This window comes from Salmo salar, chromosome ssa28, assembly GCF_905237065.1.
Source record: "Salmo salar chromosome ssa28, Ssal_v3.1, whole genome shotgun sequence".
Lineage (NCBI taxonomy): Eukaryota > Metazoa > Chordata > Actinopteri > Salmoniformes > Salmonidae > Salmo > Salmo salar.
Window position 1 is genome coordinate 1,386,978 of NC_059469.1, and position 19,077 is coordinate 1,406,054.

A 19,077-nucleotide genomic window follows, 5' to 3' on the forward strand; every position below is an offset into this window, starting at 1 on the left:
ATTTGGGGGATGCGCATTTTACTCATTGCGTGAGGACAGGGAAGCCGTCATTGGCAGTTTCTACAACACTTTTTGAAGGCATTTCTTGTTTGTCCCGCATATTTGTTGATAAAGCCATTGTTCAACGATATGGTGAGGCTCTGTGATTTGACAAACAAATGGGAAATCACGAAGTTTGTTGGACATTTGAAGAAAAAATTATTACCATGATGAGAGTGGTCAGACATGAACTACAGGTAAGCACACAGACTGATATTTGCATTTATGGAATGTGTAGTTTGACGAGATGACTTTTCAGGAAAGGGTAATTTCCAAGAATTGTATATGAATTGCAATTTCAACATGTCCACTTTAGCCAACTAAACAAACAACCACATAACCAAAACAAGCTACAGTATTTATTGGGTTGACCCATTTCAAAATGTTGCGATTGGACATAAATATGCAATAATATCAGATAATTATAGATTTGGCTGTTGTAGAATACATTTGTTTTAACACTTTATTAAGCACATCATTAATCAGACTAGGATCTTATGGCTATGAATGAGATGTTTAATCAATAGATGATGGTTGAAAAAAAAAATCCCACATTTTAAACTTGTGCCGTGCTTAAAATGGCTTTGTTCAGTTCAGAACATGAGTCAAGTTGTGTGGGACAATAATTCATAATGGGCTTTAGATAAGAGCCTCCTTGCCACTATTTAACCCTTGTGATGAGGCCCAAGGTTATGCCTTTTTGCATAGTGCTTCCCTGAGAATAACAAGTAGTTTGTATTATTTAACCACATAGCAAGTTTACTCACTTGTTTCATCACGACCTTCATCCTGTCTGTGGTGCACTCACGCAATTGTCAGACAGTGGCATCAGAGTTTTCAGGGTCATTGTCCTGTTGGAAGGTGAACCGTCACCCCAGTCTGAGGTCCTGAGCTCTCTGGAGCAGGTTTTCATCAAGGATCTCTCTGTACTTGGCCCTGTTAATCTTTCCCTCGATCCGGACTAGTCTCCCAGTCCCTGCCACTAAAAAACATCCCCACACCATGATGCTATGACCACCATTCTTCACCGTAGGGATGGTGCCAGATTTCCTGTAGATGTGACGCTTGGCATTCAGGCCAAAGAGTTCAATTTTGGCTTCATCAGACTAGAGAATCTTGTTTCTCATGGTCTGAGAGTCCTTTAGGTGCCTTTTGGCAAACCTCAAGCGGGCTGTCATGTGTCTTTTACTGAGGAGTGGCTTCCGTCTGGCCACTCTACCATAAAGGCCTGATTGATGGAGTGCTGCAGAGGTGGTTGTCCTTCTGGAAGAAACTCTAGAGCTCTGTCAGAGTGACCATCGGGTTCTTGGTCACCTCCCTGATCAAGGCCCTTCTCCCCCGATTGCTCAGTTTGGCCAGTCGGCCAGCTCTAGGAAGAGTCTCGGTGGTTCCAAACTCTTCCATTTAAGAATGATGGAGGGCACTGTGTTCTTTGGGGACCTTCAATGCTGCAGAAAAGTTTTGGTACCCTTCCCCAGATCTGTGCCTCGACACAATCCTGTCTCAGAGCTCTACGGACAGTTCCCTCATGGCTAGGTTTTGGCTCTGATATGTACTGTCAACTGTGGGACATTATATAGACAGGTGTATGCCTTTCCAAATCATGTCCAATCAATTTAATTTACCACAGGTTGACTCCAATCAAGTTGTAGAAACATCACAAGGGTGATCAATGGAAACACGATGCACCTGAGCTCAATTTCGAGTCTCATAGCATAGGGTCTGAATATGTAAATAAGGTTAAACATTTTTTTATATATATATAAATGTGCAAAAATTCCTAAAAACCTGTTTTTGCTTTGTCATTATGGGGTATTGTGATGTGGCACGCAACCATTGGTTGATGCATGCAACGTCTGAGCAGGGGAACGCGACCAATGTCTTAAGTAGCTGAACCTGTCATTTTTACAACCTCAAGAGAGTGACAAACTGACAGGTTTTATTTTAGTCCCCAAAACATTGTATAGAATGAGTGCCTTTCATTTGACGACCTTGTGGGGGACTTTTTTTGTTGACATGAGGTAAGCAGAGAAAGTGGGTCTACAACAGACTCGTGTTTGGAAAATCTGTTTAATAATAATTTCCTTGAGATATTTTGTCTCAAATTCCCTCCGTTTTAAGGACTAATCGTTCTGCCCACCAGGCACAGTAAGTTGAAATGGATTTTTATTTAACTTTTTTTTTGCAACCCAGTACAATTGGGAGCAACGCTAGAGCAAATACAGTTTCTGCCAATGTGTACAAAAGTCCCAAGGGTTTGCGATACGGTTTTGGAAACCTTTGGAACTTTACACTGAGAAATTATAATATAAAAGGTCAAATTACTATACACCTTTTTAACACGATTCCCACACAACCATATTTCCATGGATGAGACAAATCACCAACTTGTCTGATTAATCGGGCTGTAAAACACAATTAATTGGTACATACAGCCTGAAACACTGAAGTGCAAAATCGTGTAAATGTTTCTTACAAGCCAGAATATTTCTCTTTCTTTATCGGTTGTCAGTGCTGTTGGCATCCAATATTAATGGTGCATTACTGCCACCAGCTGGACAGGGTATAATTAAAATTCCATCGAGGGAAAGGGAGAAAAACTCTATCATACTAAATATAAAATAGACACGTCAACAAACAAAACCCATCCCACTTAGTCAATCACATTCCATCCCCCCCATTTAAAAAAAATAAAATAAAAATAAGGGGTCTGTAAGGGCAAAACATTCACCGACTGGATTTCTTGCAAGGCCTCGTCTGTGAAATCACCAAGACCCAACAAACGTTCAGCTGCATTCACAATGATTCCAATTTTCTCTGACTCTTCTCCGCATGTGCTGTAGAGTTTATGACCATTGCAATAAATAATACAAAGTCCACCTTTTTTAACATGTAGCATTTCACTATCCCTCGATTGATGAGAAACCTTCAATCTTCGTGGTGGCTCTACTATCATTGTTTCTTCCCCACCACTCGTTCCTTCCATTCTTCTCACCGCCTCCAGATAGGAGACACAATGAACACACCTTGCTCTTGCCAGCTCGGTCTCCTTCACCCTCCAGGAATTTGGGTGCAAGTTCGCCTCCACAGTTGCAGCATTTCACTTCATCTGGCATATGGTACTCTTCCCTTCTGCACACACTTGACACATGACCAAATATTTTGCGCTAATGACACTGAAGGGGCTTGTGCACAAAAGCTCTTACAGGGTATTTCATGAATCCTAACTTTATATGAGAAGGGAGAGACTCTTCATAAAAGAACAGTAGTATGGATGAAGTTAATTTATTTTCTCCATCCACCATACGGGTCAGTCGACATGCACCAACCACTCCATCTATGTCTCCAGTTATAGCTTCTGCCTCCTTGATATGCGCCCTGCTTCGAAAATCCATACAGGAAACATTTCCACTCCGATATCTTTTTGAGGGTGCTCCGCAGACACACTTGTGACTCTCACCAACTCCACACTTTCCTCCAACACATTTCAGATTTTCCTTGAGACATTAAATGGATTTCCCAGGTAGCATTGCGCCAACACCCTCACTTGGATAAAAAATGTGTCTACGGGTTTCCTAGTTTCCATCACAACTTGACTTCTCTTGTTTCCCTTCTTCTTCGCCACTGTAACCCACTCATTCTCACTCTCTGTGTTATTATCTTCACTCGACTCACTAGGAGTAAAAAAATAAAAATAATTGTTTCCGCCATCTTCTCCTATACGCTCCAACGACTAGCCCACCAGAGCTGTCCCTCACAACACCCATAGAGCTATAAGCGGTCACACCTCACAGAACAGGTGATATGCAGGACTTTTAATTTGCATTAAGATGCAAGCACTTCCAACTGATTGTGAGAAAACTTGCTTCAGTCGGAATGTTCGGCTTTACATAGCGTGTATCAAGGTTATTATAGTTTTGTGTTTTTTTGTTATTTTGTTATATTTTTTTATTTGACTCCTTTTTCTCCCCAATTTTCGTGGTATCCAATTGGTACTTACAGTCTTGTCTCATCTTTGCAACTCCCATACGGAATTGGGAGAGGCGAAGGTCGAGAGCCGTGCGTCCTCCGAAACACAACCCAACCAAGCCGCACTGCTTCTTGACACAATGCCCACTTAACCCGGAAGCCAGCCGCACCAATGTGTCGGAGGAAACACTGTATACCTGGCAACCGTGTCAGTGTGCACTGCGCCCTGCCTGCCACAGGAGTCGCTAGTGCGCGATGGGACAAGGTCATCCCTGCTGGCCAAACCCTCCCCTAACCCGGACGATGCTGGGCCAATTGTGCGCTGACCCATGGGTCTCCCGGTCGCGGCCGGCTGCGACAGAGACTGGACTCTAACCCAGAATCTTTAGTGGCACAGCTAGCACTGCGATGCAGTGCCTTAGACCACTGCGCCACTCGGGAGGCCTAGTTTTGTGTTTTTATATTTGTTTTTATTTCTATTCATTTTAAGATTTTTATTTTAAATTCAGTTAAGTTTCAGTTAGTTTTTCGATTCACTTTACTAGTTTTTATTTACTTAAAATTTTATAAAAACATTTCATTTTCTTTTTTATATTATTAAATGTCAGTTTTAGTTTTAGTAGGGACAGAACGTAGCATATGCGATGGAGGCTAGGAGCCTTTTCGCCCCCGTCCCGCCCTTCTGGAAACTTATTTCTTAAATCTAAGGATCCGAGTCAGGTTCTGCGCATTTATTATTTTACACACAAATTCACGTTTCTCTCTTCTGAACACTCAACCAATTTCATTGATATGATGATGTAGCCTATATTTGCCTCATATTTTTTAACAATGTTCCAAAAAAATATATGAAGGCTGTTGTAAAGGATATTGCCATAGCTGGCACAAGCAAGACGCAGTCTATACATTGCAATGGGGCAAAACAATAAGTGTTTTGTGTGATTATGTAATCTTTATAGTTATGCCGCCATATAGCCAGCAGTTTGCTTCCTGTTTAGCCAATGTTTGCAATGATAATGAAAAAAATATATTAAATCACTATTAGCTGCCTTTCTGTGAATAGCCGCAGGAAGTAGCTGCAGCACCCCTTGAAAAATCTGAATAAAAATATATATAAATAAAAAATATATACAGTGCATTCGGAAAGTATTCAGACCCATTGACTTTTTCCACATTTTGTTATGTTACTTGTTCTAAAATGTATTAAAAAAAATTGTCATCAATCTACACAAAATACTCCATAATGACAAAGCAAAAACAGGTTTTTCAAAATTTCTGCAGATTTATATATATATATATATATATATATATATATATATATATATATATATATATATATATATATATATATATATATATATATATGTATTTTTATATATATATAAAAATGCAGATATGGTTATCCTTCTGTAAGGTTCTCATATCTCCACATAGGAACTCTGGAGCTCTGTCAGAGTGACCAACGGGTTCTTTGTCACCTCTCTGACCAAGGCCATTCTCTCATGATTGCTCAGTTCAGCCGGGCGGCCAGCTCTAGGAAGAGTCTCATAGCAAAGGGTCTGAATACTTATGTAAAAAAGGTAATTCTGTTTATTTTTATACATTTGCAAAAATGTAAAAAAAAAAACAGTTTTTGCATTGTCATTATGGGGTATCGTGTGTAGATTGAGGCTCTTTTTTTATTTGATAGATTTTCGAATAAGGCTGTAACGTAACAAAATGTGGAAAAAGTTAAGGGGTCTGAGCACTTTCTGAATGTACTGTATATCACGGCTGTCAGCAAATCAGCATTCAGGGCTGAAGCAGTTTAGAATTAAGCAATAAGGCACAAGGAGGTATATTGGCCATATACCACAACCCTCCGGCCTTATTGCTTAAATAACGCACACAGTATATCAGTGCGGTAGAATAGTTCTTAAATCCCCTTTGAAGGTACAATGTACAGTATTTCCATGTAGATTCCACGCCACAATACGTTGGCAAATGACGTTGAAACAACGTTGATTGCACCAGTTTGTGCCCAGTGGGAAGTTTGTTCGAACTGATTTGTGTTCAAGCGGCAGCGGAGTCACCAAAGATATTTATAACCAACCCAAGATAGTTCATCTGTGTCGTTTTCAATGGGAGTAAATTAAGCATAGTGAGCAGAATAAGCAAGGAGGTGGGCAGAGCCAAGCATGAGCTAGCGAGATCCTATTGGCGTGTTCTAGCATGTATTTGCATATTTATGTTAGGGAATGCCTTCTCTGTGAATTGCACGTATACAATAACTAAATTCACCCTTGCACTCGTTGTAAACAACATTTTGGCTAAGGGTCACGTCTACAAAACTTAGTGTACTCTGTTTGCAACAGATAATAGTTTTGGGAATAGAAAAATGTATTGAGATCTGACTTTTCTTTGGTGAGAAAATCATCAGCATGTCGGCCCAGTGCCACCGCACTCCATACAGATGTATACATACGGTGAAACAGCTGGCTCCTTGTTCTATCTGTGAACTCACAGAGTGACAGCACTGAGCAGCAGCTGAAAGGAGGTAGACTAGTGGATCCCGCATGCGTAGAAATCTCCGTATTTTTAGCAACAGCAAGTCGGGTTCCTGAAAATCCGGAACCGCAGCCACTCCGTTATGGGCCTATAGTTTTTGTATTTTTAGGGATTTAACTTCTTGCCACTGTGGGGCAGTAATGCATAAGGTGATGGGTCAGGTCATAGGTTTGGTTAGTTATAAATGTAGACTCAGCGAGATGACGTAGCTGCACAAAGTAAATCGTATTAGTGGGTACATTTCCGTAACAACAACAAGCATTAAAAGGCGAGGCCTAAAGGAGAAGTTGTATTTTTTTACAACCAAATCTCTATTTTTGATGTAAATGGCATGTTATAGAAGGGTCTAGACACCATTTTTGAGATATTACTTGTTTTTGAGAAACTTACCCCAACAGTGAATCGTCCTTTTAGAGACGGCAAAGCTCTCAGTATAGTGATGCAGCTCTTTAGATGTTGTACACATGAAATTGTTATTCCAAACTTTATCCGCAATGTTATATTCCAGTTTTCCCTTACACAGCTGTGCAGGCCGGGTGTGTCCATATAGTATACGAACATAATTAATGATTTTAACTTTATTTTAGTTAGTTTTGGAGTCAAAGATAATAGTTTCAGTATAGTTTTAGTTTTTCAAACGGGTTTGTTAATTATTTTATTTCAGTTAACTAAATAGTTTTTTCATGATTCGTTTTCGTTTCATTTTTAGTTTACTATAATAACCTTATACGTCAGGACATGTGTATATTTGCAATTGTGAATCGATTCTCCTTTAGATCGTGTAGGCCTATTTGGCTGTTTTGACTGACATATCCTTCATTCTTCATTGACTCCCTGTCAAAATAAAATAAATTGATTCAGTTAGTTGGAAGTGGTGCCTTGAACGTATAGATAGCTGGTGCGATCAAATGTAAACCATAAACATCACCTAGCATTCAACATCTCCACATAGTATTCATAATCCAATGGATAAATTGCCCGCTTAAAAATGCCTTGAAAGGCAATACACAGAGCATGAGCATGCACTGTAAATGTGTCTTTCTCTGTGTTGAGTAAGCAAGCTTGAAGCTTGGCTAGCAGAAAATCTCATTATCCTGTTCCGGCCACATGCTTTCCTGACTGAGGTCAGAGAGGCACCCATCCCTACCTCTGTCCTCAACCATCACATGCAACACCAATCCAAGCCAAGCCTGCATGGGTGCACATGGACACAGCCTCACAGCCTAATACACATCATCTATTGTGTTTTTGATGGCTGTAGATGTGTAACTTTTGCATAGCCCTAGCACTCCCATACATAGGCCTCAAACTTTGTTGTCACCACCAGCTTCAGTGTTCTCTGCCTTGTGATGTCATTATTGCATGTGCAGGCGGGGTGTTGCTAAAAAAGACTTGGCTAAGCCAATTAGAAGGAAGGTTACTAATCCTGTTCTCAGATTCCCAGCCTGTTGGGAGGAAGTGAGCACAACACTTACCAGCCTACAGGCAATGGCCTCTGATATCATGGCTCTTCCTTTACTGTATATTGAAATGAAAATGGTTATTACACTAGATGGGAAATCTGACATTGATCTTAAATAGCTCAGTAGCACAAATACCTGTAGTTCAAGGCTGAGAGGGATCTCAGGTTCTGCCACAAGCCCCCATTGAAAACATTTGCCAAGACCTAGATGTGGTTTTAGTATTTTAGAAATAACACCTGCTGACAAGTTATGAATACAGGCCTCATATCTTCATGCAACAACCTCAGACAAGAGATTTGTGAATCAAACATGGTGAAGAGTCTCTTCAGCCTCTTATTCACATAATTGCAGCAAACAATTGTCCAGTTAACAATTCATAATGTGCAACTTACTCAACAAAAGCTACACGCAAGTGCTGATGGTCCATTTCCACACCCATTTGGTCTACCCCAGAAGTTGATGTGAGGCTGGCTACTATTGCAGAATTATAGCACTGCCTAGGTTTGTCTTTAGTGAGAGAGTATTTGTTTCCTGACAGAATTCAGTCTTTCTGAGGTGAACAAGCTAGATCCAGTACGATCCAGGTAAGCCTAGGCTATGTGTTCAAGTGAAGCATCTCTCTGGGAACCAGATTAGAGTGAGTCCCCTCAAGTTCTCCGAAGTTTAGTTTGTTTCACAGATTTGTGTCAGTGTTCGGGAGTGTTGGACACCTCTGGGGGAAGGGTGCATAGCATTTAGTATTCTTTTTCTTTTCCGGCCAAGAATGCAGCTCTGTTGAGATGCCATTGAGATCATCTTGAATAACAACTATTTCAAAACCTTCCACGTACAGTGTCTGTATTGTCCTCATAAGTCATAGTTTTTTTTCTGTAAAGGTTGTTTGATTATTGCTCACATTTCATGTGTTTACTTTCTTTCTCAGACCCATACCCTCCTGAGATGACAGGGAGTTTGTAGCAGGACAGTCTCACTGAAAAATCTACCAATAACACAAGGGAGGGAAGCCTGACATAATTTCAAAAATGGAATCATTTCAAAATCCTTACGGGGCCACGCTCAACCGTAGCCAATCGCTGATGAGTGGCCTGGAGAAGACTCCTCCCACCTGCAACAAGCCCACACACTCTCGGAGCAGTAGCACTGCCTCCTCCCGTCACTCCCGGGTATGTCTCTTCCACCAAGAGAGAGTCACAATGACAAAGAATCAACATCAACAAATTCAATAAACAATCAACACATTTACAGTCACTGACAGAACTAATTAAATTCTATATGTAAGGAGTTTTAGGCCCATCCTGCACTTGTTTAAATATCAAATATCCAAACAAAACTTCAAACTGGATGTTAACATTTCACAAACAACAGGACTGTCTCTAGATGGTTGTTGATGTGTCTGGTATGGTGTTGTCTCACCCTCAGAACATTAAAGATTGGGAGGTGATGGACGACCTTCAGGTGGACGTGACGTCAGGTGACAACCCCCAGGACCTGACCATCCCAGGCATCTGTGAAGGATACCTCCTCAAGAGGAGAAAATGGCCCCTGAAAGGCTGGCACAAGGTCAGCAAATTGTCCATTCATCACTATTTTGGAAATGAGTTCATTTTGGCCTTAATTCATGTGTTTATCCTACTTTCAGAGGTACTTTGTGTTGGAAACAGGGATCTTGCGATATTCCAAAACCCAACAAGATGTAAGTGCACATTCCCTTAATTATATATTTTAGTTAAATTATGAAAATCTCTCCATTAATAATGGAAAGCACTTATTTTTTACTTTAAAGATCACAAGGGGAAAGCTCCATGGTTCATTAGATGTCAGCCTTGCAGTCATGTCAATCAACAAGAAATCCAATCGTATCAATTTGGATGCAGGAGACATTCTATATCACATGAAGGTATGCCCCGTCCCTTTCACCTTATTTTAGCTTGTTGACTATGCTACATACACTACCGTTCAAAGGTTTGGGGTCACTTAGTGATGTCCTTGATTTTGAAAGAAAAGCACATTTTTTTTGTCCATTGAAATAACATCAAATTGATCAGAAATACAGTGTAGACATTGTTAATGTTGTAAATGACTATTGTAGCTGGAAACGGGAGATTTTTTAATGGAATATCTACATAGGTGTACATAGGCCCATTATCAGCAACCATCACTCTTGTGTTCCAATGGCACGTTGTGTTAGCTAATCCAAGTTTATCATTTTAAAAGGCTAATTGATCATTAGAAAACCCTTTTGCAATTATGTTAGCACAGCTGAAACTGTTGTTCTGATTAAAAAAGCAATAAAACTGTCCTTCTTTAGACTAGTTGAGTATCTGGAGCATCAGCATTTGTGGGTTTGATTACAGGCTCAAAATGGCCAGAAACAAATAACTTTCTTCTGAAACTCATCAGTTTATTCTAGTTCTGAGAAATGAAGGCTATTCCATGCGAGAAATTGCCAAGAAACTGAAGATCTCGTACAACACGATGTATTGCTCCCTTTACAGAACAGCGCAAACTGGCTCTAACCAGAATTGAAAGAGGAGTGGGAGGCACCAGTGCACAACTGAGGAAGAGGACAAGTACATTAGAGTGTCTAGTTTGAGAAACAGACACCTCACAAGTCCTCAACTAGCAGCTTCATTAAATAGTACCAGCAAAACACCAGTCTCAACGTCAACAGTGAAGAGGCGACTCCGGGATGCTGGCCTAGGCAGAGTTCCTCTGTCCAGTGTCTGTGTTCTTTTGCCCATCTTAATTTTTTATTGGCCAGTCTGAGATATGGCTTTTTCTTTGCAACTCTGCCTAGAAGGCCAACATCCCAGATTCGCCTCTTCACTGTTGACGTTGAGACTGGTGTTTTGCTGGTACTATTTAATGAAGCTGCCAGTTGAGGACTTGTGAGGCGTCTGGAACACAGGAGTGATGGTTGCTGATAATGGGCCTCTGTACGCCTATGTAGATATTCCATAAAAAAATCCGACGTTTCCAGCTACAATAGTCATTTACAACATTAACAATGTCTACACTGTGTTTCTGATCAATTTGATGTTATTTTAACGGACCAAAAAATTTGCTTTTCTTTCAAAAACAAGGACATTTCTCAGTGACCCCCAACTTTTGAACGGTAGTGTACATTATGATTAAATAACTTAATAAACTAAGTTGAGTATTGTCCAAGGTTAATTTGAAGAACAGTTGAGTTGGATTATCTTTTTGGGATTACTTTTAGATGCCTGTAGTAATTAAAATGAACTTGACGCCACTCTTCCTGTTCTTTCGTCTCCTAGGCCAAGAGTCATGACCTGTTCTACATCTGGGTGACCAAGCTGAGTGCCCACCGCATGTTCAAGAAGAACGAGGCTGCTCAAGTGCACAATGGCTTCCTCCAGGCCTTGTCCCAGGGCACCAGTGTGGCTGGACTAGCACAGCGGAATGGCATGCAGGACGTGGTAAATTCTCTTTGTAGAGATCCAGTCTCTGTTGGCAGTGATGGTGGTTTATAGTCTTGTATTGACTCTCTTTCTTCTCTGTCTGTCCGTCTGTCCGTCTGTCCGTCTGTCTGTCTGTATACCAGTCTTCCTACCAACACTACCAAAGCACTACAGGCTCTTACATGGGTGAGATAGCTGCACCAACACTGTCAGAGTTTCCCTCGGTCAACCCTGGGGTGAATGGGAAGGTGTCAGCCTGGTTACAACAGACTCATGACCCAGACAGCTGTGCTGAAGGTACTGCACTCTTATCTTGTATACAAAGTACACCCAATATGTTATAGTTATATACACTCAGGGCTCCCGAGTGGCGCAGCGGTCTAAGGCACTGCATCTCAGTGCTTGAGGTGTCACTACAGACACCCTGGTTCAAATCCAGACTGTATCACAACTGGCCGTGATAGGGCCATAGGGCGGCACACAATTGGCCCAGAGTAATCGCTGTCCAGATGTCTTGAAGTTCTTTTCGGTCATAAGACATGGTGGCGGAAACGTTACGTACAAAATAAGTTACAAATAACGTGAAAAAACATACACAATAGCACAATTGGTTATGGGATCGTAAAACGACAGCCATCTCCTTCGGCACCATTCTGCCAAATGTATAAATATAGGATCTTTTTGTACTCATGCAAACAATATCTCTAGCTCCTAATTCTCATGAATGGTACTTCATGGACGACCACAGTTAGGAGATACAAGTGTTTTGGTCTAGGTCTTAACTCCCCAGTAGAATTGTTCTAGGACCTGCCCTAACAGCATCTGTATTGTTTTTGCAGAGCTGAACCGTTGTCAGTTGGACCTGTCTGAGCTGAACCGGCTGGTCCAGAGGCTGCAGTCACTGGAGGGGGGGCAGCAAGCCTTCACCAATGGAGAGCTGCAGCGCATCATCAGCATGCAGGTGAGATGAAGCAAAACCACTACGGCCCAGTGCCAAACCAAAACTTCCTAGGATAGGTTTAGCAATGTGGTAATGGATCCACCCCAGACGTCTCATAGGCTAGGATCAAATATCAACACTTATCCAGATGTTTCATATCTACACATTTTCCCATGGGCTAGGGGTGACTTTGGAACTAGGCATACCAGTGAGTTGCAGGACAAGGGTGTGAGACATGCTTGAATTTAGTAATGTAATGAGACAACTGGCTTATACCACTGGGCAAAAACTGGTTGAATCAACGTTGTTTCCACGCCATTTCAACCAAAACATTCAACGTGATGACGTTGAAAAGGGAATTTCATATTTTTTTCACCCAACTTTACTAAATCCAATGACAGGGTGAAATTTGGGGTTGAATTCATGTCTGTGCACAATGGGATGCCTGTTCAGTGATTTAAGCTGAGTCTGTTTTTTAATTCCACCAAGAATCTTTCCCTTGAGAAACCCAAGAAGTCCAGGTCTGGCAAGATATGGGGTCACTCACGCACAATGTCAAGAGTGGAGGCCCTTGGAATGGTAAGACAGGTTTGTAACATTTAAAGCATTTGGTTTTAGCTGTGGTTCTTAGATTAAATGTGAAGGTGATTTAGGAAAACTTTAGACTCACCTTTTAGTTTTGACTTATGGATATTGTTCCAGTGAATTTTCCAATGGATTTGGTACTAATGTTCAGATATTTTTAAATCCCCCAAATCCTGAAATTCCTAAAGGTGATTGTGTACCACTAACCAATCTGTTATGAATATAATGTGTTACTTTTGTGTATTAGCCAACCCAATCCCCTGATAACTTTTAGGCTTCTTTTTAATCCAAAGCCTTTTCGTGGGATTACAAAATCGGTGAGTCACGACTATGACACTAGGCAGACTGCCAAAGCATGGAACAACGAGTCCTAATTTAGCTCTTCCATGTTGTCCAGACAGTCAAATATAGACAAAGGGGTATATTTGTTTACAATGGAAAGTAACATCAAATCAGATGTAACTTTAGGGACAGGGTAAAGCAACGATTTACAGTAAACACTGCTATCAGATGGCAGTTTGCAAGTTGTAGTTGTGATAAAAGTTTGAGAAATAAGACATTTGTTTTGGCTAAAACCTTGTAGGACATACATTCTCCTAGAACTTGACGCTAGCTTTTAGCCTTCCATAGTAGTTATATTGCATGGCTTGTACACAGCTCTCCTTAATTTTCCATCTACATTTAAACATATTTAACATCTCACTAATGTGGGGAATCAGTGACGGACAAATAATGTAGAAAATGGTTATTCGGTTTGTTCTACTTTTTCATTCTTCACCATTCCTCAATTTTGTAGCTGTCCTCCAGTCACCTGAACAGCTCTTCCCAACTGGGTGCATCTGTCCCCTCCCTCCCAGACTATGTACCCTCTATCCCAGACTACGTCTGCTCCCAGCTGTCCCCTCCCACCAACACCTCCGCTGAAGGCAAGAAGATCCAGCAGGACATCTGTACTTTGTCCCAAAGAGGTCAGAGCCAAGTACACACAGACACACACACACACTTTGCCTTCAGGTGTTATTGTTACTACTGATGCTAAATGTGTATATCTTGATTTTCCTGTCCCCGTCAGTGCACACGTCCCTCAAGTCTGTGCATGAGGCCTTGGCCCAGGAGCGTCAGAGACTGCAGGACACTTACCACCAATCAACCACACTGGCTGAGGTGAGGGTACACACCTTCATGGAGACAGGTTTGGTTGACCTATGAGAGCTTTTCCTCGCTGATTCTGTCTGTTTTGCGGTCTTTCTCATGGTGTCTATTGTTCGTCACTCTTCCCCTCTCTTTAGACTGCATCTGGGAACCAGTCCCGCCGCACGCCCTCAGTGACAGACTCTGCAGCAGAGTATTTTGATGCGAGTGACGACGTCCTGAATGGGAGCTCCTCTGAGTCTGACGAGTCTGGTCTGAGCGACAGGACCACCAGCAACTCTGAACCTGAGGAGGGCCATGGTGAGCGTGAACACACACACACACACACACACACACACACACACACACACACACACACACACACACACACACACACACACACACACACACACCACACACACACACACACACACACACACACACACACACACACACACACACACACACACACACACACAGCACACACACACACACACACACACACACACACACACACACACACACACACACACTGTAACCAGTTATCAATTAGAAGTAGTTTTTCAGTGTTGCGGCATCACTACAGTCTGGGGTTCGATCCATGACCGGGAGTCCCATAGTGCGGCGTACAATTGGCCCAGTGTCGTCCGGGTTAGGGGAGGGTTTGGCCGGGGGGGCTTTACTTGGCTCATAGCGATCTAGCGACTCCTTGTGGCGGGCCGGACGCCTGCAGGCTGACCTAGGTCATCAGTTGAACGGTGTTTCCTCCGAGACATTGGTGCAGCTGGCTTCTGAGTTAAGCGAGCGGGTGTAAAGAAGCGCGGCTTGGTGAGTCATGTTTTGGGGGACGCATGACTAGACCTTCGCCTCTCCCGATCCCTTTGGGGAGTTGCAGAGATGAGACAGGATCGTAATCACGAAGTTGAGGAGAAAAAGGAGGTAAAAATTTAAAATGTAAAAATATGTTGTTTTTCAAAGTATTGAAACCTTTATACATTTTCCCCACAGCTTCGGCCACTCGTGAGTACCGTGCCAGCATCTCTAAGGCTCCCAACAGCGTCGTGCCCAAGAACACCGGCCGCCGTACCACTCTGCCTGCCCACTGCCCAGAGAATGCCCATGTGGGCCTGATGCAGATCCTCTACAACAATATAGGCAAGGACCTGTCCCGTGTCTCCATGCCTGCTGCTCTCAACGAGCCCATCAACCTGATACAAAGACTGTGTGAGGAGCTGGAGTACTCCGAGCTGCTGGACACTGCCAACAACACACAGGACCCCTACCAGAGGATGGTAAAGATTTTTTTTTTAAATACATGAATGTATGTGTCTTCAATATTCAATAAAAATGTACGGCTTTTAGATACATCTTAAAGACACTGAATGGGAAAGTGCTCAAAGTAGCAGCATTTCTTCACATCAATAAACTATGATAAAGATTTTCCATTCTGTCAAAGGTATATGCTAGAATACAGTATACATTGAGCCTCAGGATTGGAACGAAACCACGTAACGACAGCTGCAGTATGTGAGATTAGAAGACTGAAGGTGTTTCTCTGTTCTTGTGCAGGTCTACATTGGTGCCTTCGCCATCTCTGGTTATGCTACAGCTCACTACCGCAACCGCTACAAGCCCTTTAATCCACTCCTGGGGGAGACCTACGAATGTGTGAGAGAGGACAAGGGCTTCCGCTACATCAGTGAGCAGGTAGGAGGACTGAACCTTCTCTGACATCCCTCAGCGGAAATGACGAGTGACCAGGTCAGACTAGTTCTGTCAGATTCAGACTAAACCGTTCTTGTCTTTCGTCAGGTTTGCCACCATCCCCCCATCTCTGCATGCCACGCAGACTCAAATAACTTCTCCTTGTGGCAGGGTGAGATTTTCTGATTATAAATGAGCAAAACCTTCATTCTAGTCAGCTAGTGATACACGTCTTAACATTTGTTTTGAACCATTTTAGATTTTTTTTGTAACTATACTATCGGAAATTGTTATCAATAATGTTTGTCATGGAACACAACATATTTATGTCACCTGAACAGACCAGCGGTGGAAGAATAAGTTCTGGGGAAAGTCACTGGAGATCATGCCAACAGGGATCGTGAACGTCACTCTCCCAAGGTAATTGTCTGGTCCTGGTGGCCATTTCTTTACTATCTGCTCTCTCAAGCTGTTAGAAATGAAAATGTGAAATGCTTTACCTTCAATCACTCTTTCAGGTTTGGGGACCACTATGAGTGGAACAAAGTAGTGACCTGTGTCCATAATGTCCTGAGCCAGCAGCGCTACCTGGAGCACTATGGGGAGGTTATCATCCGTAACCTCAACAGCAACGCATGCACTTGTAAGATCACCTTTGTCAAGTCCCGCTATTGGGGGTCGGACACCAACAAGAACGAGGTGCAGGGCACTGTGCTGGACCAGACTGGGAGTGTTATCCACCGGTTTGGGGGGTTGTGGCATGAGGGCATCTTCTGTGACACTTTTCCCACTCCGCAGTGTATCTGGAAGCCAAGTGAGTATCCCACCCACACAAGGAAAAAATTCAGAGAGTTTAAAACAGAAATCTTGTGTAAGGGCTTTTTTTCTCCTGTAAAGAAAATTGGACTCATTATGTTCGATGCCCATTGAATATTTAGTATGTAGGAAGCCTTTTTAGAAAGACCAAGTTGTAAAAGGTAATTCTAAATGTGCAGTTTTGTCACACAACACAATGCCACAGATGTCTCAAGTTTTGAGGGAGCGTGCAATTAATATGCTGACTGCAGGAATGTCCACCAGAGCTGTTACCACGTGTAACCACGTGTAACCACGCCAGCTGATGAAACTGGGACTTTGCACAACCGAAGAATTTCTGCACAAACTGTCATAAACCGTCTCAGGGAAGCTCATCTGTGTGCTCGCAATCCTCATCAGGGTCTTGACCTGACTGCAGTTCGGCATTGTAACCGACCTCAGTGGGCAAACGCTGACCTTCGATGGCCACTGGCACACTGGAAAAGTGGGCTTTTCAGGGATGAATCCCAGTTTCAACTGAGAAGAAGGCAGACAGCATGTATGGCATCATGTGGACGAGCGGTTGGCTGGTTCACGTTGTGAACAGAGTGCCCCATGGTGGCGGTGGGGTTATGGTATGGACAGGCATAAGATACGGACACTGCATTTTATCGATGGCAATTTGAATGCACAGAGATACCGTGACGTGATCCTGAGGCCCATTGGCGTGCCATCCATCCACCGACATCACCTCATGTTTCAGTATGATAATGGACAGCCCCATGTCACAAGGATCTGTACATAATTCCTGAAAGCTAAAAATGTCCCAGTTCTTCCACGGCCTGCATATTCACCAGACATGCCATCCATTGAGCATGTTTGGGATGCTCTTGATCGACGTGTATGACAGCTTTTTCCAGTTCCAGCCAATATCCAGAAACTTCGCACAGCCATTGAAGAGGTGTGGGACAACGTTCCACAGGCCACAATCAACAGCCTGATCAACTCTATGCGGAGGAGATGTGTCACACTGCATGAGTCAAATGGTGGTCATACCAGATAATGACTGGTTTTCTGATCCTACCTTTTTTTTAAGGTGTCTGTGACCAACAGATGCATATCTGTATTCCCAGTCATGTGAAATCCAGATTAGGGCCTAATGAATCCATTTCAATTGACTGATTTCCTTATATGAACTGTAACTTAGTAAAATCTTTGAAATTGTTGCACATTGCGTTTATATTTTTGGTCAGTGTACATCTAGCTACACAATGCTGAACTTCCATCCTCTCAGGCCAGGGGTACAATGTATGAATTAATAGTTGGATCAGAATCTACATTATAACCATTGGCCAGTATGGAGATTTAAGTAAAACCACAAGTCCAAAACCCTATCTCCATCCATGGCTAACTTAGCAAAGGGCCAATTTTATCCTCAGGAGGACAACGAGATGCAACAATTCATGTTATTTTTTGGGCTTTTGATGTGATTGGTCTTAAGCCAAATCCAAACTGGCTTCCCTTGACACTTTTTTGGGTGCGCCAGGACCTTTCACAGCTGAGCTCACTCAGTTTAGCTCAACACTGATTGGCTATTATTATTATTATTATTATTATATATTTTTATATCAAGGGAGGCCAAATGCTCGCTGGCTCCCCTTGCATTCAATGCTATGGGCGGCAACAATGTCATACTCTTTTTAACCAGACAGCATCAGATAGATATGCTACATATACTGAGACAGAGTGGTGCTGTTTCATTCACTCTGATGCTTTCTCCGGTGAGATACATTCAGCCTCTCACGTATTGGAGGAAATGTATGAACACAGAGAGACAAAAGATAAATAATTTTTTATGTTTGTTTCTTTTTTTCTTGGTAAATGTTTTGGGGAAGCCTGGTTTCCCTTGGCACCCATGAATACACACCACTGGCTAAGATAAATCCCTAACGTTTTTTTAGGACCTTTTCTCATGGTTAGTGGTATGCTAACTAAAGACATTGTGGTTTGAGACTGTGGTTACATTAGCTCACTATTGTAGCTCACCTCATTGGCTTCTTTCACTGTGCAGATCCCCAGCCCAAGGACTACTACCTGTATTACGGTTTTTCCAACTTCGCACTGGAGCTGAACGAGCTCACCCCAGGCTTGAAGCCTCTTCTGCCCCCCACAGACTCACGCCTTCGCCCTGACCAGAGGTGAGTGGTGCCTCAATGGGCCGTGGAGGGCCTTGATTATTATTAAACCATTTTACAAATCATGTTTTTATATTGATAGGGCCTTACTTGTAGATATGATGTGATAGGTTTGATGAATTGGAGCGTTTCTTATGAGGTTTTTCTCTTCCTCAGGATGCTGGAGGATGGGAGGGTGGATGATTGTGATAAGTTCAAAGAAGAAGTGGAGGACACACAGAGGGAGCGGAGGAAACAACTGGCTAAGAAAGGACAAGAGCACAAGCCACGCTTCTTCAAGTAAGTCC

The 19,077-nt window shown here is 42.4% G+C and overlaps 1 protein-coding gene across 2 annotated transcripts in view; it reads left to right on the forward strand.

Annotated features, from left to right (window-relative positions):
- LOC106589291 (oxysterol-binding protein-related protein 7) overlaps positions 1-19,077 on the forward strand; it is a 20,944-nt gene continuing 1,867 nt past the window's right edge. The window contains exons 1-20 of one of the 2 annotated variants that reach the window (XM_014179069.2): positions 1-236; positions 8,941-9,181; positions 9,438-9,578; positions 9,658-9,711; positions 9,802-9,915; positions 11,297-11,458; positions 11,584-11,737; positions 12,280-12,401; positions 12,870-12,968; positions 13,259-13,282; positions 13,762-13,933; positions 14,038-14,129; positions 14,255-14,417; positions 15,105-15,388; positions 15,666-15,803; positions 15,909-15,972; positions 16,142-16,220; positions 16,319-16,614; positions 18,667-18,793; positions 18,947-19,069. In XM_014179069.2, the coding sequence (XP_014034544.1) occupies positions 9,041-9,181; positions 9,438-9,578; positions 9,658-9,711; positions 9,802-9,915; positions 11,297-11,458; positions 11,584-11,737; positions 12,280-12,401; positions 12,870-12,968; positions 13,259-13,282; positions 13,762-13,933; positions 14,038-14,129; positions 14,255-14,417; positions 15,105-15,388; positions 15,666-15,803; positions 15,909-15,972; positions 16,142-16,220; positions 16,319-16,614; positions 18,667-18,793; positions 18,947-19,069 (2,549 nt within the window). In that variant the 5' untranslated portion in view covers positions 1-236; positions 8,941-9,040. The remainder of the gene's footprint in view (positions 237-8,940; positions 9,182-9,437; positions 9,579-9,657; positions 9,712-9,801; positions 9,916-11,296; positions 11,459-11,583; positions 11,738-12,279; positions 12,402-12,869; positions 12,969-13,258; positions 13,283-13,761; positions 13,934-14,037; positions 14,130-14,254; positions 14,418-15,104; positions 15,389-15,665; positions 15,804-15,908; positions 15,973-16,141; positions 16,221-16,318; positions 16,615-18,666; positions 18,794-18,946; positions 19,070-19,077) is intronic. The other variant, XM_014179070.2, reaches the window with a different exon arrangement.